At 36.7% G+C, this 21,517-nt stretch overlaps 1 protein-coding gene across 5 annotated transcripts in view; it reads left to right on the top strand.

Moving 5' to 3' along the window:
• pum2 (pumilio RNA-binding family member 2) overlaps positions 1-21,517 on the top strand; it is a 44,282-nt gene that overhangs the window by 15,556 nt on the left and 7,209 nt on the right. For 3 of the 5 annotated variants that reach the window (XM_043219564.1, XM_043219567.1, XM_043219566.1), the window contains 13 exons: positions 1,031-1,325; positions 7,952-8,045; positions 8,196-8,300; positions 8,399-8,541; positions 10,772-10,889; positions 13,478-13,618; positions 13,782-14,084; positions 16,463-16,693; positions 17,428-17,695; positions 18,087-18,216; positions 18,714-18,848; positions 19,710-19,847; positions 20,972-21,097. In XM_043219564.1, the coding sequence (XP_043075499.1) occupies positions 1,031-1,325; positions 7,952-8,045; positions 8,196-8,300; positions 8,399-8,541; positions 10,772-10,889; positions 13,478-13,618; positions 13,782-14,084; positions 16,463-16,693; positions 17,428-17,695; positions 18,087-18,216; positions 18,714-18,848; positions 19,710-19,847; positions 20,972-21,097 (2,227 nt within the window). The remainder of the gene's footprint in view (positions 1-1,030; positions 1,326-7,951; positions 8,046-8,195; positions 8,301-8,398; positions 8,542-10,771; positions 10,890-13,477; positions 13,619-13,781; positions 14,085-16,462; positions 16,694-17,427; positions 17,696-18,086; positions 18,217-18,713; positions 18,849-19,709; positions 19,848-20,971; positions 21,098-21,517) is intronic. The other 2 variants (XM_043219565.1, XM_043219568.1) reach the window with 1 other exon arrangement.

The following is a 21,517-nucleotide window of genomic DNA, read 5'->3' on the forward strand; positions in this document are numbered from 1 at the left end:
TTTAAGACTGTAGGTTAATTTTATTAAAGATTTTGAGCAACTGGATATAATTCTAAGTGATACAACATTACACGCAAAGTCTTACCTCACAGGACTGAAAACAGGCTTCAGGTGTCAGTGTCAGCGGTTTAGCAGAGTGCACAACTCAGTGGAGACTCCAGAGGAGAAGTATAACAGTGAGAATGAGCTCACAAAAGCACAAGTTAGCTTAGCATGCCAATCTGTGTTTACTATTACTAACTTAATAGTAAAGTAGTTTACAGTTAAACTGATAGTTCAAAAGTAATTTTAAAATGATTTGAAACCAATTAACATGCTAATCAGACAGTATGCTAAGCTAATTAGCATAAATCAGCAAACATGGGCACAGTCCACTTTGAAGAGTTTTTCTCGGTAACTACTGAATATCAAACATCTGCTCTGTTTTTTTTCCCTGTGCGGCTCAGTCCAAAGATCATTTGATCTGATTTTGGACTTTTTTTTTTTTTGTGAGGAGTAGGAAAAACACTGATTCTCATTTACTTCAAAATGGTGGACAGGCACATTAATGAAAAATGACACATTGTCAGAATCAGTATAACCCAGGGAATCAAATGAATCAAAGTTTACAAAAGCTTTAAGCATTTTTGTAAGAATCTCTGGAACACTAGGTAACACTGTTTTCAAATGATTCATGATCAGTTTTGGTTCAGATAATGTAATGGTTTGATATAATTGACATCCACTCATTCAGCATGACCCAAGGAATCCAAGGACCAATTGTATGAAAGTTATTAGCATTTTGGTATCTCACAACCCATAGGTAGTGCTGTTCCCAACTTTGGCATTGACCCTCAGTTCATGGTGTTGAAGTGTACCAAGTGCTCAGTAACAAGGGGCTAAGGGAATTTTTTTTGTTGGCTGACACTAGACCTATATGAACCCATCTAAAGTAATAGAATAGCAATTAGTAAAACTAAGAATGTCACAGCTTTTTTTGTTTTATGATAGTGAAGTATGCATGCTTTAATTAACAACTTATTTCCTACAGCCCTACTCCAGGCAGTCGCCAGGCTTCCCCCACAGAGGCAGTAGAACGGTTGGGCCCTAGTCAGGCTGGGTTGGAAATGATGGCACAGCACCACCCGCATACTCTGCAGCCACCCAACCCTGCCACAAACAAACCTCCCACTGAGGACTTCCAGAGCCAGGAAGCCCAGAACTTGGGCAGCATGGAGCATCAGGCAAGCATGGAGTCGCTCCAGTTTGACTATGCTGGGAACCAGATCCAGGTGGATTCATCTGGTGCTCCAGTCGGCCTGTTTGACTACAACTCCCAACAGCAGGTACAACTGCTCACCTGCAGATAATAATTGTATTTATTAACTTTTTGTTTTTCGTTTATCAATCAAGCAATCAGATTGTGCAAAGGACTTATAGTGTGTGTGTGTGCATGCATATGTGCGCGTCTGGTTCCGTTGATCTGTCCATGGGGCTCATCTAGGTGTTCTGGTGTTCGATGAAGATCATCTCTTGGTACTGATCAACAATCTGATCTGGATACAAACATAAAAACAGAATAAGAAAGAAACAGATGAATAGTAGCATAGATGCCTTTTTTTTATGACGCAAAGAGTACATTGTGTGCTATGGGGAGTGTTCGCGGTTCCTAGTGTCTGTGTGTGCCACACTAAGCATGGACAACAGAAAGAAGAGATGAGAACTGTCTGAGGACTTGAGAACCAAAAGCTCCCTCAAGTATTGAGGAGCTTAACCATTCAGGACTTTATAAGTAATTAACAACATTTTAAAATCTGTCTGATATTTGATGGGGAGCCAGTGCAGTGTTGACACAACTGGGCTAATATGGTCATACTTCCTAGTTTTAGACTCCTAGCTGCTGTGTTTTGGACCAGCTGAAGTTAGTTTATCAAGCGTGCAGAACAACCCCTCAATAAAGCATTACAATAGTCTAACCTCAAGGACATAAACGCATGAATTAACATTTCTGCATTTGAATATGAAAGCATCGTGATTCGTCATGATTTGGATATTTATTTATGAGATGAAAAACACAATTTTACAGATGCTAGAAACATGTTTTTTAAAGGAAAGATTGCTATCAGACGGCACACCTAGGTTCCTAACTGATGAAGAAATAACAGAACAGCCATCCAGTGTTAGACAGTGTTCTAAGTTATTACATGTGGGTTTTTTTTTTTTTTTTTTTAGAATTTAGGGTTAAAAAGTCTATCAAGTTTTTTTTTATATCCACTATGTATTCTGTTAATTTGGTGTGCATCACCGAGCCACAAAGAATTAAATATGTAGCTCAGTATCATCAGCATAGCAGAGAAAGTCCTTCTGATAATATCTCCCAGAGGTAACATGTAAAGTGTGAAAAGTAACAGCCCCAGTACTGAGCCTTGAGGTACTCATTTACTGCTACAAACTGATGGTGGTCAGATTAATATAATTTGAGTCATGCTTGGGCACTTCCACTAATGCCGACATAGTCTATTCAAGAGAATGTTATGGTCAATAGTGTTGAACATAGCACTGAGATCCAATAGCACTAATAAAGAGATACAAGCACGATCAGGTAATAGAAGCAGGTTATTTGTAACTCTATTGAGAGCAGTCTCAATCTAAATCCTGATTGGATATTTATTTCTAAGAAATATAGTTGTGAGGATACTACCTTTTCTACAGGTGCCAAAAAATATAATATCGTGGGAAAGTCCATTTATTTTAATAATTTTCTTCATAAACTGAAACTTTTATTTCATCATATTTCATGTGACCAATAAAAAAAGGATCTTAAACATGTTGGCCTGTATAACACTGTATTATGTCCTCAGTACTTTATTGGGCCTCCTTTTGCACTAATTACAGCATCAAGGTGGCATGGCATAGAGGCAATCAGCCTTTGACACAGCTGAGGTATTTTGGTAGCCCACGTTGCTTTAATATTTGCCTTCAGCTCATCTGCATTTTGGGATCTCTGTTTCCTCTTCTTCCTCTTGACAATACCCCATAGATTTTCAGTGGGGTTTAAGTCAGGCGAGTTTGCCAGCCAATCAAGTACAGTTATTCCATGGCTATTAAAACCAGGTACTGGTAGTTTTGGCTTTGTGGGCAGGAGCCACTTCTTGTTGGAAAATTAAATCATGATCCCCAAAAAGCGTGTCAGCCGCGGCAAGTATGAAGTTCTCTAAAATTTCCTGGTAGACAGCTGCATTGACTGTGGACTTGATAAAAGACAATGGACCCACACCTGCAGATATCATGGCTCCCCAAACCATCACTGACTGTGGAAACATCACACTGGACTTGAAGCAGCTTGACTTTTGTGCCTCTCTAGTCTTTCTCCCCACTATGGGACTGTGATTTCCAAATGAAATGCAAAATTTGCTTTCATCTGAAAATAGGACTTGAGACCACTGGGCAACAGTCCAGTATTTTTTTTCTGCTTAGCCCAGCACAGATGGTTCTGTCGTTGCTTTTGGTTCAGGAGTGGCTTGACACATGGAATTCTACAGCTGTAGCCCATGTCATGCAGACATCTGTATGGTGGTTCTTGATGCACCAGCCTCAGTCCCCTCCTTATGAAGCTCCCCCTGATATCTGAATAGCCCTTGCTTGACAACCCTCTCAAGGCTGCAGTCATCCCTGTCACTTGTGCACCTTTTCCGGCCACATTTTTCCCTTCCTCTTAACACTTAGTCAAAATAGGATCTATGACTTCTGAAAGCAGCTCTTTCAAGAGTGGGATTGAGTCTAACACACATGTTGTTGGTTTAGACGATTTAACACGTTTTGTACAATTCTTCCTCTCCTATAATTGAGAATGAGTGGAATTTTTCCTCAGAGGATCTATAGTGCATCTGATTTGTTACTGTAGCTGACAGCTGCATGGTTACAATTTTATCTCTGATAGTATCGATCTAGAATACTAATTTGTGAAATGGCCTCAAGCCATTGGTAAATAAATTGCAGACAGTTATGTTTTGCATACAAGTTGCATGTAGCATATTCAAACTGCACAAGTTCACATGTATCTATTTGTTAGCCAGGGTCAAAGTGTATCATTTTGTTAACCAGGTTCAAAGTCCAAATCTGTGCTCAAACCGTGTTACATTATGCCAGTTTCTACAACATTTTTGTACATTATTTAAGGCTTCAGGCTATGTCTAAAATTATTGCATTTTCAAAAATCTTAATTTGCGAGTAAAGATTTTCCGAGATTGCCATTGATGGCTGTAAATTAAAATATTTTGACCTAAACCTTCTGCATCTAATTACTTTTTTAATGTTTTGCGACCACACCATGTATGTTGATGTAATAACTCAACAACATGCTGTAATTTCCAGTGAATTCTTATCAGTATCCCTCAAATTAGAAAACATTATTATAAGATAATAATAAGAGATTATAAGAGTCCGGTTAAAGGGGATTATTTTGATTATTTATATTACAGCTTTAACAGAAGCAATCACTTTTATTCATATAGCGCTTTTACCAATACAAATTGAACAGTATCAAATAGGAGAATACAATGATAGGGATGTATAATGAGAAGATCAAACAATTTGTTTTTAAATGCAAAGATGGTCTTTGTAATCAAATCGATGATAATTGCTATAAATGAAGTGCCCCAACTAAGCAAGCCAGAGGCAACAACGGCAAGTAACCAAAACCCCATTCATTACAGAATGGAGGAAAAAAAATTAAGGCTCAGTTGGGGCCAAGCATTCAAGTAAGAAAATATAACTGCAAGCAGCAATTATGGGGGCCAAGCACTCTAAAGGAAAAATGAAGAGCTAAGCATCAGACCAAGTGCAATAATAAGCTGTAGTTTACATTTTAGGATTTAAACCTCAGCTTCAAGAGGAACAATGCGGGTTTCGTCCTGGACGTGGAACACTGGACCAGCTCTATACCCTCTTCAGGATGCTGGAGGGTTCCTGGGAGTTTGCCCAACCAGTCCACATGTGTTTTGTGGATTTGGAGAAGGCATTCGACCGGGTTCCTCGTGGTGTCCTGTGGGGGGTGCTCTGGGAATATGGGGTAAGGGGCCCTTTGCTAAGGGCTGTCCAATCCCTGTATGATCAGAGCAGGAGCTTGGTTCGCCTTGCCAGCATTAAGTCAGACTTGTTCCCAGTGCATGTTGGACTCCGACAGGGCTGCCCTTTGTCACCGGTCCTGTTCATTATTTTTATGGACAGGATTTCTAAGCGCAGCCGGGGCCGGAGGGGGTCTGGTTTGGTGACCACAGAATAGCTTCTCTGCTTTTTGCTGATGATGTGGTTCTGTTGGCTACATCTGGCCAAGACCTACAGTGTGCGCTGGGGCGGTTTGCAGCTGAGTGTGAAGCGGCTGGGATGAGAATCAGCACCTCCAAGTCTGAGGCCATGGTCCTCAGTCGGACAAGGGTGGCTTGCCCCCTTCAGGTTGGTGGGGAGCTCCTGCCCCAGGTGGAGGAGTTTAAGTATCTTGGGGTCTTGTTCACGAGTGAGGGAAGGATGGAACGAGAGATCGACAGACTGATCGGTGCAGCTTCTGCAGTAATGCGGTCGCTGTACTGGTCTGTCATGGTGAAGAAGGAGCTGAGCCGCAAGGCGAAGCTCTCGATTTACCGGTCGATCTTCGTTCCTACTCTCACCTATGGTCATGAGCTTTGGGTCATGACCGAAAGGATGAGATCTCGGATACAAGCGGCCGAAATGAGTTTCCTCCGTAGGGTGGCTGGGCGCTCCCTTAGAGATAGGGTGAGGAGTTCAGTCACTCGGGAGGAGCTCAGAGTAGACCCGCTGCTCCTCCACATCAAGAGAGGCCAGCTGAGGTGGCTCAGGCATCTGTTCCGGATGCCTCCAGGACGCCTCCCAAGGGAGGTGTTCCGGGCATGTCCCCCTGGGAGGAGGCCCCGGGGAAGACCTAGGACACGCTGGAGGGACTATGTCTCTCGGCTGGCCTGGGAGCGCCTCGGTGTTCCCCCGGAAGAGCTGGAGGAAGTGTCTGGGGAGAGGGGAGTCTGGGCGTCCCTGCTTAGACTGTTGCCCCCACGACCCGGCCCCCGGATAAGCGGAAGAAGAAGAAGAAGAAGAAGATTTAAATCAAAACGGCTTAAAAAAAAATCTAATACAACCACAAGTAATTTACTTTGCTGACCTATTACATTTTACTAATTGGTGGCACTGTTATCAAATCAATTTGGTGTTTGAGTTGACCATGGCCCACACATAGTTTGGTGTCAGTATGCCAAATCATTGTCATTCCTGCATCATACCTCAAATTCGTTGCGGTATGGGAAAATGGTTTTGTCTATCAACGCAAAATCCATAACTATTTGTCAGATATGTGGTTTTGGTGAAAATTGGACCAATGTTCTAGGACCAGATCTGAAAAGTAGGTTTTTAAAGAAAATCTAAATATTGTACAGGAAGTTTGGCTGACTATGGAAACATTGATATCACTGTTCTCAGTATAATCCAAAAAATCTATTAATACCACAATAGGCAAAATTTATGTAATAAAATTTCAAATTGCTTTTTAAGTTTTGACCACAAGATGTCACTGTCTCAAATGTTATAGGGACTTTTTAGATCATGGTCTCTATGGTTTATGCAAAGTTTTTTAATGGTACACCAATGTTTTTGTAAAATGCAGCATTTTAGATTATACAGTACTGCCATCTTAAAAGTATGTGTATGAACCTTGGTTTCACAATTTAATTAAATTACAGTTATCATTATCAACTCAATATCCCAATACTTCATATTTTCAATATTAACGCACTTAGCTACATTTTTATATAAATTTTAAATAGTTTATTTTGTGCAAAATGTACTTTGTTATTATATAAGCAGGCTACATTTTAAAACAATTATTTAAAATGTGTTCAAGTATCTAAATGTTTAAAGACAGTAGTTAATGGGTTTTTCTTTTTTTCCTCAGCATTGTCTTTTGATTATTACTGATGTGATCATAGATGGTGGCTGCTTTAACAGGCTTCATCCAGACTAACGCACAGATCTATTTTGATATAGATGTTTTGTCCTTGTCTGAAATCAAATATATTCATATATATAATTTTTTTTTTTTGTTAGCAATAGTGTACATCTGAAATAAAATCTCTGGTTGCTGCATATGTATCTTCTTTTTTAAGGCTGACCGATATGGGTTGTTGTAGATACTGATATTAGGAAATAAAAAAATCAGGCAATATTCTTTGTCTATGTGTATATTGTAGCATTGCAACAGTGAAAAGTTTGGGCACACTGCCCAATTGAGTGTGAAAACTTTTCACTGATACTGTACGTAGAATACATTACATAAACTGAATCTACATAAACAAGTTAATTTTTTTTTCTTTGCAGTGGTCACTTGTGGTCAAACACTTATGACTTGACAAAGATAGTAAGGGAAGGAGGGTATTTAACAAACCTCTAAACAAAAAGTCTATGTCACTAGGCTATATTTGATTTAAATATACTGACCTTTTTTTTTAACATTAAAAGTACAAATTCTGCATTATATAGTAAATTTTGTTTTATGATTGGATTCAGCAATGGAGCATTGTTGTAATGTATTTCACAATCTAGTTAGAAACTTACCAAGACACAGCAGCTTGACTGCGAAAGGCTGTTTGTCATAAAGATGTAACTGTAAAAGGCATGAGAGTCAACTGTGTCAGTGTAAATTTGTATTTAAAATATAGTATAAAAATATAGTTTAAATGTTTCTACTTGCTTGAGCAACTATATATATATATATATATATATATATATATATATATATATATATATATATATATATATATATATATATATATATCTCAAAATAATGGATATGTTGGATTTGTGGTAAAAAGCTACGGATTGCAAATGTGTTCTGTGAAAAAATTTAAAAATTAATTTTAATTTTTTATAAAGATGTAGTATCATGATTTTGATTTGTTTATTTTTTTAGTTGTTTCAGAGATCCAGTCATCTTACGGTTCAGCAGTTGACAGCGGCACAGCAGCAACAGTACGCCCTTGCTGCAGCCCAGCAACAACACCTTGGTAACATTATTGCTAAGACTTGTTTCCACCATAGTTTTTTTTTTGTTTCACGAGGGCAAAATAAGACATAAGTTCAATTATTGAATGTTTAGTGGTTTAATTTCATTGTGCATGCAGTCTTTGAAATGATATGGCCTGTTGTTCCGGTAGGCCTTGCACCTGCGTTTGTGCCAAACCCTTACATCATCAATGCTGCACCTCCTGGAGCAGATCCTTACACCGCTGCAGGGTTGGCAGCAGCTGCCACACTTGCAGGTATACACATGTACACATTTTATAAATAAAAACCATGTTATATACAATCCTGAGCTTAAATATGAATTCCTCAGTCTAAAGCTCATGTTTTTCCATAGGTCCAGCTGTAGTGCCTCCTCAGTACTATGGAGTACCATGGGGAGTGTATCCAGCCAACCTCTTTCAACAACCGGCTGCAGCTGCTGCCAGTCATTCCGCCAACCAGCAGGCGTCTAATCAGGGTCCAGGACCGGGACAACAGGTTAATGACATTCTCAACATATAAAGTTTTGGTCACACTAGACTTTAAACGTACAAAATTTCTTTGGATACTACAATGGTGATGTCACACTCTGCATATAATAATAATAATAATAATAACAAAAAATAATAATAATTACAAAATTTAAAAGCATGTTATGTGGTGCTGCAGTTTTTAAATGCATGTTCTTTAAATTATGTGGGTTATGTGATGACATATCTTCTGTTGGTGTCATAGTTTTGTGTCATACTATTTCGTGAGTCAGAGTTTGCCAAACTTGAACTTTGGAATGTAGCACAGTGCAAAACTTTTTTTTTTTTTGGTGTGAAAAAATGTATGTAGTGTGACTGGCCCTTAAGCCTTATACATTGTGTGATATTTACTTTTAGGGGAGATTAATAGATACAGCAAACTTGTGCTGAACCAAGGCTTCATAACCTGAAGCGTTTTCTCCTTTAGTTCATTTAGGCATCAAAGCAAGAAATGTGTAGGTCAGAAAATGCCATTAAACATATTTGCAATTCAAAGACGTTTATACTGCATTGTACAGTGTTACAATAATCATGATTTTATTTACTGTAATCATGATTTTAAAAAACTGAAAGACAGTACTGCTGCATTATCTTGTAATCAACATGACGATAGTGCTGTTGATGTAACTAAACTATTATTGACAGCAAATTCATTTAACACTTTTCTCCTTCACATTAAAATGCATTTCAACTCAGGTTTGTTTCTTTAAGCCGCTATTAATTTTCAGTAGTTTTTGAGTAGTTGTCTCAAACTCGATTTCTGGAGGGGCACAGCTCTGCAGAGCTTAGCTCCAACCAGCCCCAAATCACACCTGCTTGGACATTTCTAGTGATCCTGAAGACCTTGATTAGCAGGATCAGATATGTCTGATTAGGGTTGGAGCTAAACAGTGCAGAGCTGTGGCCCTCCAACATTTGAGTTCGAGACCAATGCTTTAGGCCGGGCATACACTGTGTGATTTCTGTGCGCCTCAGGAATGTATCAACTCACACTGTAGAAGATAGCATGCAATGTAAAGCCAAAGCTCATAATTTATGTGTTCACGCTGTACGGTCAGAGGGTCGAGCGCTATTTATTAATTTGCTCACACTATATGTGGAAAATGCACAGGTTGCACTTGTGCAGCCAATGACATTACATTTGAACAATAGCCAGAAATCTTAAAAAAAAAACATAGACTATTAATCTTTAACCGTCTATTAAATTATTATTATTATTATTAATAATATTATTATTATCATATTGGTAGTTCTATAATTAAATGTAGGTTTACCAAAAGAATTGCCCATTTACCTCACAACTGAGGTGTGGATAAAAGTTGTACTTTGATTACTCCTCACTGAAAATTATTTAAAACATTTAGATATATTTTACAATTAATAGGCCTATAATTAAAATGTCTGGGCTCCAAACACTGAATTAACAGCAGTGAATATTCAAAGAAAATCTTTTATCATAAACAGGGAAATGCCAAGAACAGCTTTTTTAACATGTAGCCTAAATATCAGTTTTTTTGTGAATTATATATATTTATATATTTAGGCTTTATTAGATATTATAAGACAATACACAATACAACCCTTATCTTTTGGTAATTTCACAGATGCCGAAACCTCAGTCAGTTTTTACTTTTACTGTAGCTTAATGAATTGACTGGATTTGAAAATGTCTTCTCAGATTTTACATTCATTCAGTTTGCAAAATCTTTGTGTGGTAGATATGCACTTGCTTTATGGTTTAAAAATAAAATATTTCAAATTTTGTGACATGTTTGTCTTTGTCACTGATTGCAAAATGGCAAAACAATTGCACTAAAACTAAGAACGAAACTACAGTGATTCACATTATCCCGTGATGAAAACATTAGGGAGTTGCTGCAATAAAGTTTAAATATTTAAAGGGAAAAGTTTAGGGCAGTCGGTTCATAGCTCTCCTTTAGCTGTGCAATATCCTCACGAGGGGTGATTGAAATTTCTGATATGTCAGAAATTAATTCGACCTTCCAATTGCCTGTCGGGAGAGACTTATCAGTTGTTGTTTTCCCCCTGTACACTGCACAAACTCTGCATGACAAATGACACCCAAAAAAAGCTCAGAGTCAGAAATCAGCTCAAAATCAGATGAAAATTGCACAGTGTATGATCGGCCTTAGAGGCTAGTGGTTTACTTCAGGTTGTATTGTAATTGCCCGATCCAGGTGATTCGTGCAGGGACCAATCAGCGACCTTTGACCCCTGGCCAGAGCCAACAGAGTCAGCAGGAGTCTCTTGCTGCAGCTGCTGCAAACCCAGCACTAGCCTTCACAGGCATGCCAGGTGAGTTATGTTTTGACCTTGTCTTCCTGTTTTTATATTGTGTAGATAGTTTTGGGTTGGTTGTTCCTGACTTTTCCCTTTTTTCCTTCTTTTTTTCACCCACTTTCCCACATTCTGTTTTAAAAAGATTACCTTTCACTTTTAAATTAGTGGCAATTGAGTGTAGAGCAGTTGTTTGCTTTTAGTTTGTTTTCCCTTTTTTACTTACTTTGAGTGTTTTACTTTTACTTTCAAATTAGTGTTAATTTGGTATCAATTGCTTTATTTCAGTTCAACAGCAAAATGCAATATAGATGTTTTATTAACAAAATGAGTCAAAATACACTGTATGCCTAATATAAAATAATAACTAACTCAAAGTTTAGGCATATAAAACTGACTGTGGAACCAAATAAGAATCGTAGAATGTTTGGAGACACTGCATACTTGATGTAAAATACAAGAATGCACTGTTTGAAATGAGAAATTTCTTAAATAAGAAATGTTAAGGCTTCACACACTATCGTAGCAACCCTAGAACCCTTATGGTTCTTATTTGCAATAATTTTTATAGAATTCGTCGAAAACACCATGTGAAGCTAAGTGCAGAAATTTAAACAGACAGACTAATGAATTGCTGTGATTTATCTACTTTCAAAGCATACATTTTATTTAAACAATTGGTCTGCATCAGTGGTTCTTAAACCTGTCCTCGGGACCCCCAACCCCAGCATATTTTGTATGTCTCCCTCATTTATTACACCTGATTCAACTCATCAACTTATTAGCAGAATCTGCAATACTTGAACTTGTTGTGGACTATGAGAGAGACATGCAAAATATGTGGTGGCTAGGTGTCCCTAGGTCAGGTTTAAGAGCCATGATTCACATATGCAATTCATAGGGTGTATTATTAGCCCTATAGTTACAGCTTTAAATACTATTTTAACCTATAACATTTTAGATTTGCCTATTTTGTATTACAATTCTGTCTTTTTTTCCTCAAGTTTATAACTTTTATAACTCTATTTAACTTAACAATAGCAAGTTTGTCCATTAGCAGGGGGAAAAAGGGAAAAGTTTGGGATATAAGCTAGGAGAATGGCAAGATAATTTTTCTTCAGAATATAAATTATGGGATAATTTTGGAATTGCGAGAATAAATGCAAATTTTATACATTTTAAATTTAAAATTACATTTATAATGTGCATTTTTACATAGTTACATAGTATTAAGTGGTATTATTACATAGAATAAGTAGTGTTCTATGGAAACGATCTACTTTTAAACAGTCTTTACTTTTCTTGATTAGGCTTAAGATGAGCAAAATTTGCACACAACCAATGATTGTTGATCACCACGAGATGCATGCCTGAGTTGAATGATAAAAATGTTTTTTTTTTATTTTCATGTTCTTTATTTAAATTATGAATTAATATTTCCAAACACTATTACAGTGTGATTTGTGAGATGTTATTTTCATATTTCTATAAACAATTAAAATACATTTGTGTTTATATCACATTTATCAGCAGCACATCACACTAATGAGAATAATGCTATATCTGCCTTTGATGTCATAGATATCTGTTCCAGAGGTCAGAACTGGATAGAACTGTCCATTTTTACTGTGCTTATTTAACTCCCCACTCGCCTACATTTCAGAGCATCTCAAACAAGCCTATTTTTTCCCCACCAGATAGTCTCCGCTCATAAAAATGTTATCACTTTGTGAAAAACAAAATAGTCATTAGCCTACATTCACAGTAAACCATGACTATAATGTATAGTGTGTTTCAAGGTTGCACTGTTAGGACTCGTCGCACTGTAACAGCACATGTAAAGAAACGCACTGAGGTAAAAGTTCTAAATGTTTACCTCACATTACATGTGAACTTTTTTGCTGAAACTTCTTTTTCAAAACACCTACAGGGTACATGCATGCATTATGTGAAATCTAGACTAGTGCATGTGCATTAACAAAAATAATTCCAAAAACAGCCCCGTTTTGCGTCTCAGAGCAACATGATGGTGTTTTGTTCCTGAATTAATTGCCTTTTTAAATTACCACAGTTTAGGTTTAACATTTAAGTAACTTATTAACATTCCCACTTGTGAATTTCTCATTTGAAGTAATTTCAAACATTTCAGTCGACATTTTTTGTTTATTATATAAGCAATTATTATGAATTTGTAAATATAAGCCTTTGTAAAGTTTAACAAAAATATTCACATTTACAAGTCTGTAAAAGCTGATAGAACAAATATTGCTTTAAAATAGATTGTTTACACCACCAAAATTCTTGGTGTTGTGGTGCTTTTGTGGGGATATTTTGCATGGAATATTGTCTACTGATATTCACTGTGTATATATTAATAATAATTATTAATTGGTTATTAATAACTTATTACAGGTATATATTTTGTTTTCTTCATATGTTAAACACATTAAATGTTACAAATGTGTGTAATATACTGTGTATTTTCATTACGGGTTTAGGTCTAAAATTTCATGTAAGATGATATTAAAAAGCCCTTTTAAAGTCTTAAATTCAAATTGTGCCTGTCTATAGAAACCCTGGACCCCTGTTTGTTATGTTTTGATTAGGATACCAAGTTCTAGCACCGGCTGCTTACTATGATCAGACTGGAGCACTGGTTATGGGTCCTGGTGCTCGCACCGGCCTGGGTGGACCTGTCCGACTGGTCCAAACCCCTCTCCTCATCAGCCCAGCAGCAGCACAAGCTGGTGAATATGCTTGTTTTTGCATTCTCTTTGAACTGAAAACCTTGTTTGGACTTAGTATTTAATATAATGTATCTGCCTTTTTTTTATCTGTTGACCAAACTGATTTACATTTTTGTTTTATTACATTGTTCTTTTTTTTGACTGCTTTCCATTATCTGTCTAGCTGCAGCTGCATCTGCATCAGGTTCTGGCAACAGCATGTCTGGTCCTGCTAATGGTCTGTACCGGTCCATGGGTTGCCAACAGCCCCAGCAGCCTCAACCTCAGCAGCAGCCACCTCCACCCTCTAGTGGCCTGCCTTCCAACTCCTTCTATGGCTCTGGTTCAGTGGCATCCAGCTCCCAGAGCAGCTCGCTATTCTCTCATACAAGCGCAGCGCCTCCTAGTACCTCTCTGGGTTTCAGCAGCACTGGTGGATCTCTAGGTGTTGGGCTAGGCTCTGCACTTGGTGCCTTTGGCTCCTCAGGTTTGTTGTACCATTTGCATTAATTAGGGACTGTTAACAAAGTTTAATTAATGGGATTCATGGGCACTAACACAGTTTATTATTATTATTATTATTATTATTAATATTTTGGAAGTCCTATCCTCACTGGCTCTGAATACACATACAGACAAATCATGGCTAACAGGAGGGGTGAGATGTTGATCAGTACTGACTTGGTATGGATGTTATCATGTGCATCAATCTGAGCATTTGGGGAGGTCCTAAGACTGCAGCAGCGGTCACATGAGTGATGAAATTTTGATCATTATTTAGGCTAAGCATCAACATTCACAAACCACTGTTCCCTGTTATTTTTAACTGAGAAGAATGCAACATGTTCGTAATCCCGACTTCATGATGAACATGGGAAGTTTCCAATAGCATGTGAAAGATGGCAGAGAAGCACTCTTGCTCAGCACACTGGAATGAATCGTTTTGTTAACTGTACTTTAATATTTTAAATCTTTTGGGAAGTGGTATTATATAGCCCTCTTACAATGTATTGATTTACAGATGCATCACATTTGCCACTCAAGAATGTACACGTAATCAATGCTGCACGTATCAAAGATTCTGTGGTCTGTCGTGGTTAGCACTAAATGCTATTAAAACCATTCTCTGATTATGAAAGCAATGGTGGATATTAGTTTTTTCTTACTAAAATGCTGTGCTGTTAAAAAGCGTGATATAATTTCAGTTCTGTTGCTTTTATATGAAAATAAATATGATGATCAAGACATGATGATCAAAGTGCTTGCTCTTTAAATCCATATGAAATCCCTATTTATCATCCATTTTTACTTTAAAGGGATCATATGATACTATTTTAAAGATCATTATTTGGTGTAACACAATATGTTGACATGCTTTAATGTTCAAAAAAAAAAAAATCAAATACTGTACAATATTGTAACTCTTTTATGCCCCACCTCTCTTAAACGCTACATTTTCCACAAAGGCCCTCCTTCTGTCATGCACAGTCTGCTCTGATGGGCCAGCTGACCCAGTACACTGTAACTGGTTGAACACCACAAGAGCATAGCCGGAATGTAACGCCCCTTTCCATAATTGCGAATTCAGCGTTTTTCAAAATAAATGTAAAGACAGTTTAATTTAAAAGTAAATAATATAAGTAGTTTTACTATCAGTTCAAGCCCGGACACGAACACCCCTTTGTATTTTTCTAGGTTAACAAAACTGTCATACATTAAAATGCATTAAACAAATTTGAGCATTTTGGTTGTGCTGTTCTGTTGTAAGTAATCCTAATAATTCCTAACTGCATATACATTTGGAAAGCCAATTAAAGTGCGTTTGTGCTCTACAGATCTTATACTTGCACAAACAGCTACATACCACACTAACGAAATTGAAAAATAGAAATCATATGACCCCTTTAATACACATGTATTTTTATAGAAATATGACAGCAATCACATATCTCACACAGATCGCACTGTCATAGTGTATGGGAATAATCATGCATAATTTAAACGCATAATTACATGAAATTAGATAAAACATTTGACAAAAGAACACAGCATCTTGGTTGTCTAAACCAAAGCTGTTCCATTTAAATGAAAAAAGTGCACAAATCATTTTGAATTATTTTTTTGAATTATAATCATGATTTAAGCATTTTTAATCGTTGCCCAGTACTAATTAAAATTAATTTAAATCTTCCATTTTTCACATCATTATTAGGGACATTAATTATAATAATTGCATATTGGTTGGTAATAAAATCTGCAATAATCTTTGAAAAATTACTGTTCTAAAACAGAGATCCATGGCACATATATATTCATATTTTTGGTCATAAACCACACCATTGGTAATTTTTATATTTAACAAAAGTTTTACATGTTTGCAGTTAATGTTTGTATTGCTTGTTTGTAATGTTGGTGCTGTTTTTGAAGTATTTTGTGAAATTCTTTGTGGAATGTGCGCCTTTTAATTGTCCTTGATAACATTCTGTGAAATTGGTCTTACATTTTTCTGTTGTAATGTGGAATGGGCAGGAATCAGAAATTTGTAATTTGAAATTTGCCTTAGGTGAAATTTGCCAGAAATTTGCTTTATGGGGAAGGAATCAACTGAATACATTTAGAGACGCATGGATTAGGTTGTCATAGCAGATCAGTTTTCAGTTGTTCTCATCTTTCTTTCTTTCTTTCTCTCTCTCTCTCTCTCTCTCTCTCTCTCTCTCTCTCTCTCTCTCTCTCTCTCTCTCTCTCTCTCTCTCTCTCTCTCTCTCTCTCTCTCTCTCTCTCTCTCTCTCTCTCTCTCTCTCTCTCTCTCTCTCTCTCTCTCTCTCTCTCTTTTTTTTTTTTTAATTTCTACTTGTACTCCTACAGTATCAAGTTCCACTACCAGCAACGCAACTCGTCGGGACTCCCTGTTGGCCAGCTCTGATCTGTATAAGCGTGGTGGTGGTAGTAGCTTGACACCCATTGGCCAGTCTTTTTACAACAGTTTAGGATACTCTTCCTCCCCCAGCCCAATTGGACTGACGCCTGGTCACTCCCCTCTGACACCTCCACCCTCACTGCCATCCTCTCATGGGTCCTCATCCAGCCTCCATCTGGGTATGATGTCTTAGTTCAATTTATACAAATCAGAGGTTTTTTCTGTGATCTTTATAATAAGTGGATTCATATATTGCATTCTAAGCTGCTATCAAACGGTAAAGCCACCAGAAGTGTTCGAGCAGCAATCTTACTTTTCCCTACTGAAAAGGGCATCATTGACTGGGCCAGAGGTTTGACCTAAAACTGCCCAAGTTCATCAGTCACACAAGATTTGTTTTATAATATAATTTAGAATTAATAAGTGTATGTAAATTAATTTTTACTTCAGATATTAACGGCAAGGTTTATGGTCCATTCGGACAAGATAAGTGATTTATTGAACTGATCCAACACAAAATAAATCTCTTTCACAGCATTAAACAAATAGTGATTTACATTCCTAGGATGTTTGTATTGTAAGAGTATGCAGGGAGCCCTCATTTGGAATACTAGGAATACCAATATGATGGTGCAATGACTTTTACTTTTATAATGTAATGAGCAATCCAGTTGTCTTTTATAGATCACTGGGTTTTTTTTTTAGTTCAACAATCACACCAAGCAAACCCAAACTGTCAGATACCCTTATTTATAAAAAAAGTCCTTCGGTTTAGTTTGGTTTTAGTTTAGTTTTTCAAAGTGTGTGGCATGCCTACCAGCAGTGGTACACGTATTCTTCAGGAAAAACTATACAAGTGAAGAAAACTCTTAAGCTCAAAATCCTGTTTTTCACTCTCTCCTACTCTTCTTAGGTGGTCTGACTAATGGCAGTGGTCGTTATATTTCGGCTGCACCGGGAGCAGAAGCAAAATACAGGAGTTCAGGCAGTACCTCCAGTCTTTTTAGCTCTAGCAGTCAGCTCTTTCCCCCACCACGAGCCCGCTACAGCCGCTCAGACGTCATGCCTTCAGGACGTAGCCGCTTACTAGAAGACTTCAGGAATAATCGCTTTCCCAACTTGCAGCTGCGAGACCTACCTGGTCACATGGTAGAGTTCTCTCAAGACCAGCATGGATCCAGGTCTTAATCCTCCCAGTGTATACATATACTGGATTTTTTTTTTATTCCATTTTCCAGTATTGATAAATGTAGAAGATTACCTTAATACCCTGAAAAATAATTAATTGTTCGAAAATGCTTTAGAATCACATTACTTTTAATACCTGTATTCATGAGAGTTTTTTTTTATATATATCTATAGATCCTGTATCTACTTATTAACCATGCTGTAAATGTTTTTTGCAAAAATAACAATTGGAACACACAACATTACTGTCATATGAAATAAATGTCCTAGAAAATTATTTAAGAACTCTCAACATTGGTAAATGGTTTAGAAAATAAATTAAGAACACTTTACTTTGAATATTCCTTTTAAATTTCTTACTTTTCTTTTTTTCTCAACGTGCAGGTTTATTCAGCAAAAGCTAGAACGTGCAACTCCTGCAGAGAGACAGATGGTGTTTGGGGAGATCCTACAGGCTGCTTACCAACTCATGACTGATGTCTTTGGGAACTATGTCATACAGAAGTTCTTTGAGGTAATTAATTTTAAGAATTCAATCACAATGTCTAGGACTGCATTTCTAGGATATGCATTAGTCAATTGCTCCAATGCTTCCCCATCAGGTTTCCACCCATCAGGTTTTTTTATATGTAAACATGGAAAATGTTACATTTTGCCAGTAAACACTGACACATAATACTAATGTCTCTTTTTTGTATGCTAGATGTGAATGCAGATTTAAATGTTTTTATGTATACACTAAGAGTCCATTTTTTTTAACCTTTAAACATTTTTATAGAAGTTTCACTAATATTGTTATATATTTGTACTAAATTAAAATAACTGCTTTTTGTTTTAAAAATGTAATTTATAAATATTTTTTAGCATCATTACTCCCATCTCATGATCCCTTTTTCCTCAAATGATTTTGCCCCTGAAACTGTAAATTAAAGTTCTTAAATGAATTATAAATGTACATATTGTGCATTTTTGTCTTTAAGAGTAACTGATTTCTCTGATTCTCTACTACAGTTTGGCAGTGCAGATCAGAAACTGGCACTTGCGACCCGTATCCGTGGCCATGTGTTGCCGCTGGCTCTGCAGATGTATGGTTGTCGTGTGATTCAAAAAGCTCTGGAATCCATCTCTTCAGACCAGCAGGTAATTGTAAGTTGCCTTTTGTTTTCTTTGCACATTACACATTAATCCATGATGTTAGGCAGTGTTTAATTGCGCAGGACTCAAAGTATGTTCACATCTGTGGTTAGATTAGTTTGCCCAATTATATGTTTTGGACATTCAGTATGTGTTTTAATTATACAGTGATGTAAACAAAATACAACAAATTTTTAAAAGGAAGTTTTAATGTGAGTCTCCTCACATTCCTTCTTACCTGCCTGTATGTCACAGTTACACTGATGGGCCATTAGGGGAGGGGCCCTTTGCCCCTCAGGTGAGAATCACTGAAAATGAATGGCCATAGTCACTTCCACTGCATACAGGCTTTTAATCACAAAACATGTCTTTTAAAAATTTAAATCAATATATTGTTTTCTGTGAATAAGCAGAATTATTTTCACATCAGTTTAAAGCAAGTATTTTAGCCTACAAGACTGATTACTCTAATGCAGAACTATTCAGTATGAGTTTTATGGCTACATTTTTTCCCCCCAAAACTTACAAACCATACATATTTTTTTTTCTAGAAATGCAGACATGTACATTCATCTTTTTCACATATTATTGTAGCACAGTTTGTGCTGAAAAAAAATTACATGTTGACCAATAGTGTCTTATAAGTAGCTGAAATAAGCACAAATGTGAGGGAATGTCAAAACATCTCAAGGGCCCCAAAATCACTTCAGACCCCAGGGGATTAAATCTACATGTATTAAAATCATGTGCTGAAATGTGTCAGGGATCCGTTTAGAAATGGTGGTAGTTCTCAGAATTACAGAGTGAGGTGATTGATGTGATGTGATTTAATTGAAGGTTTTGTTTTTTTTTTGTTTTTTTCTTGTATGTCAGAGTGACATTGTACGGGAGTTGGACGGTCACGTGCTGAAATGTGTCAAGGATCAGAACGGAAATCATGTGGTGCAGAAATGTATTGAGTGTGTCCAGCCCCAGGCTCTTCAGTTCATCATCGATGCCTTTCAGGGACAGGTATTAGCTCCACAGATACTCAAAAGACCAAGAAACAGAATTTACAAATGTGGCAGTGGCAGACCAGATGTTTATTAATTTTATTGCATATCTGTTTAAAAACTTCAAAAACCTTTGTAGTCCACTTTAGTCCATGTTAAATTAAAAAGAAATACTAACTGCTAGTTGGCCACAATACTACTTAAAACAACAGTTTACCTTATTAGTCTGATTCTTCATTACATTAAGGGGCCAGGGGTCTGTATTGAGATATACAGCTACTATGAAAATACTGGATATGTCATACCATAAATAAATGTGTATTATTATAAAATTAATTAAGCTTCATTGCAGGTTCATTTTCTTGCTTTCCCCAACCTAGGCAGGCAAAATAGTGTACTTATTATGTACAACTTATTATGTGCTGGTGTTGCCTAATGAACTGTTATTACATTATATTTAAAATATTAAAATTATCTTTCAGTATAATAAATCTGACCACAAAACATAGCAATGGATTCGTGTAATATAAGCTACATTAAAAGAAAAAGGCTACATTGTAAAATTTTATTTATTTTTTATTTTAAAAATATTTAGTAATTCTGTAATTACAACCTGCTTCATCAGTTTTTCATTATATTCTTTTTTTGTTTTATGATCATTGTTAAGAACATTGTTATTATTATTATTATATTCTAATTTGTTTGGCTTCCTTAAACACCACTGTGAATGTCATTTAGACTGAGACAGTATATCACAAATAATAAGTGTTGAGTCTAGGGCTGTGCAATAAATATCAAATGATATATTTATGACCGTCTCATCAGTAAAGCCGGTTCCTTGATTAGTGATAAATCTCCATTACCTGTTTTCAAATGGAGTGACAGTTAATACACAGTATAGCTTTCAATATATATTACTGTCTCAGTCTAAATTATGTTCACAGTACTGACAAGATGCGCTATATTGTGCCATATATTGCCCAGTCCTAGTTGAGCCTTTAAAGTTTACATACAAGTACTTTTTTTCTGACTTAAAATGTACAATTTTCCAAAAAAAAGTTTCCTTTTTCCCCCCAAATCTTCAATTGGCTGTTAAACATCACATCATGGATTTTTAAAGGTTTTTTGCCTCTCTGCTTGTAGGTGTTTGTTTTGTCCACTCATCCGTATGGCTGCAGGGTGATCCAGCGTATCCTGGAGCACTGTACCCAGGAGCAGACCCTACCCATCCTGGAAGAACTCCACCAGCACTCAGAGCAGCTGGGACAGGTATGACTTTCTGAATGTGTCATCCAGGAATTTTAGGAATCTCTGAATTCTACTACTGTTGCTATAGTTAGTTTCTTATTGTGTGGCCTCTTTTCATTTTTCAAAATATATTCTCAGTAGAAAATGTCAGAATTTAATTAACTAACTTTTTCAAAGGGCCAACATTGCCAGCTACCTTCTAAGAAGAAGCAGTTTGCACATAATATATTTTTGCATTCCACAACTCTACATATTTTATTTTTGCATTACTTTATAAACATATGCTATGCAGACTTTGAGTGTTGTGCTTCCATTTAATACAGAATTCAAAGCAAGTCACAGTATAAAAAAAACAGCGCTGAAGTTAATACGTCTCAGTCTTGCTTTCCATTCCATTGCCCTGTCTAGCTTTTTTTCAACAAAAAATGTTCTGTGTAAATG

The sequence above is a fragment of the Puntigrus tetrazona genome, chromosome 20 (assembly GCF_018831695.1).
Source record: "Puntigrus tetrazona isolate hp1 chromosome 20, ASM1883169v1, whole genome shotgun sequence".
NCBI lineage: Eukaryota > Metazoa > Chordata > Actinopteri > Cypriniformes > Cyprinidae > Puntigrus > Puntigrus tetrazona.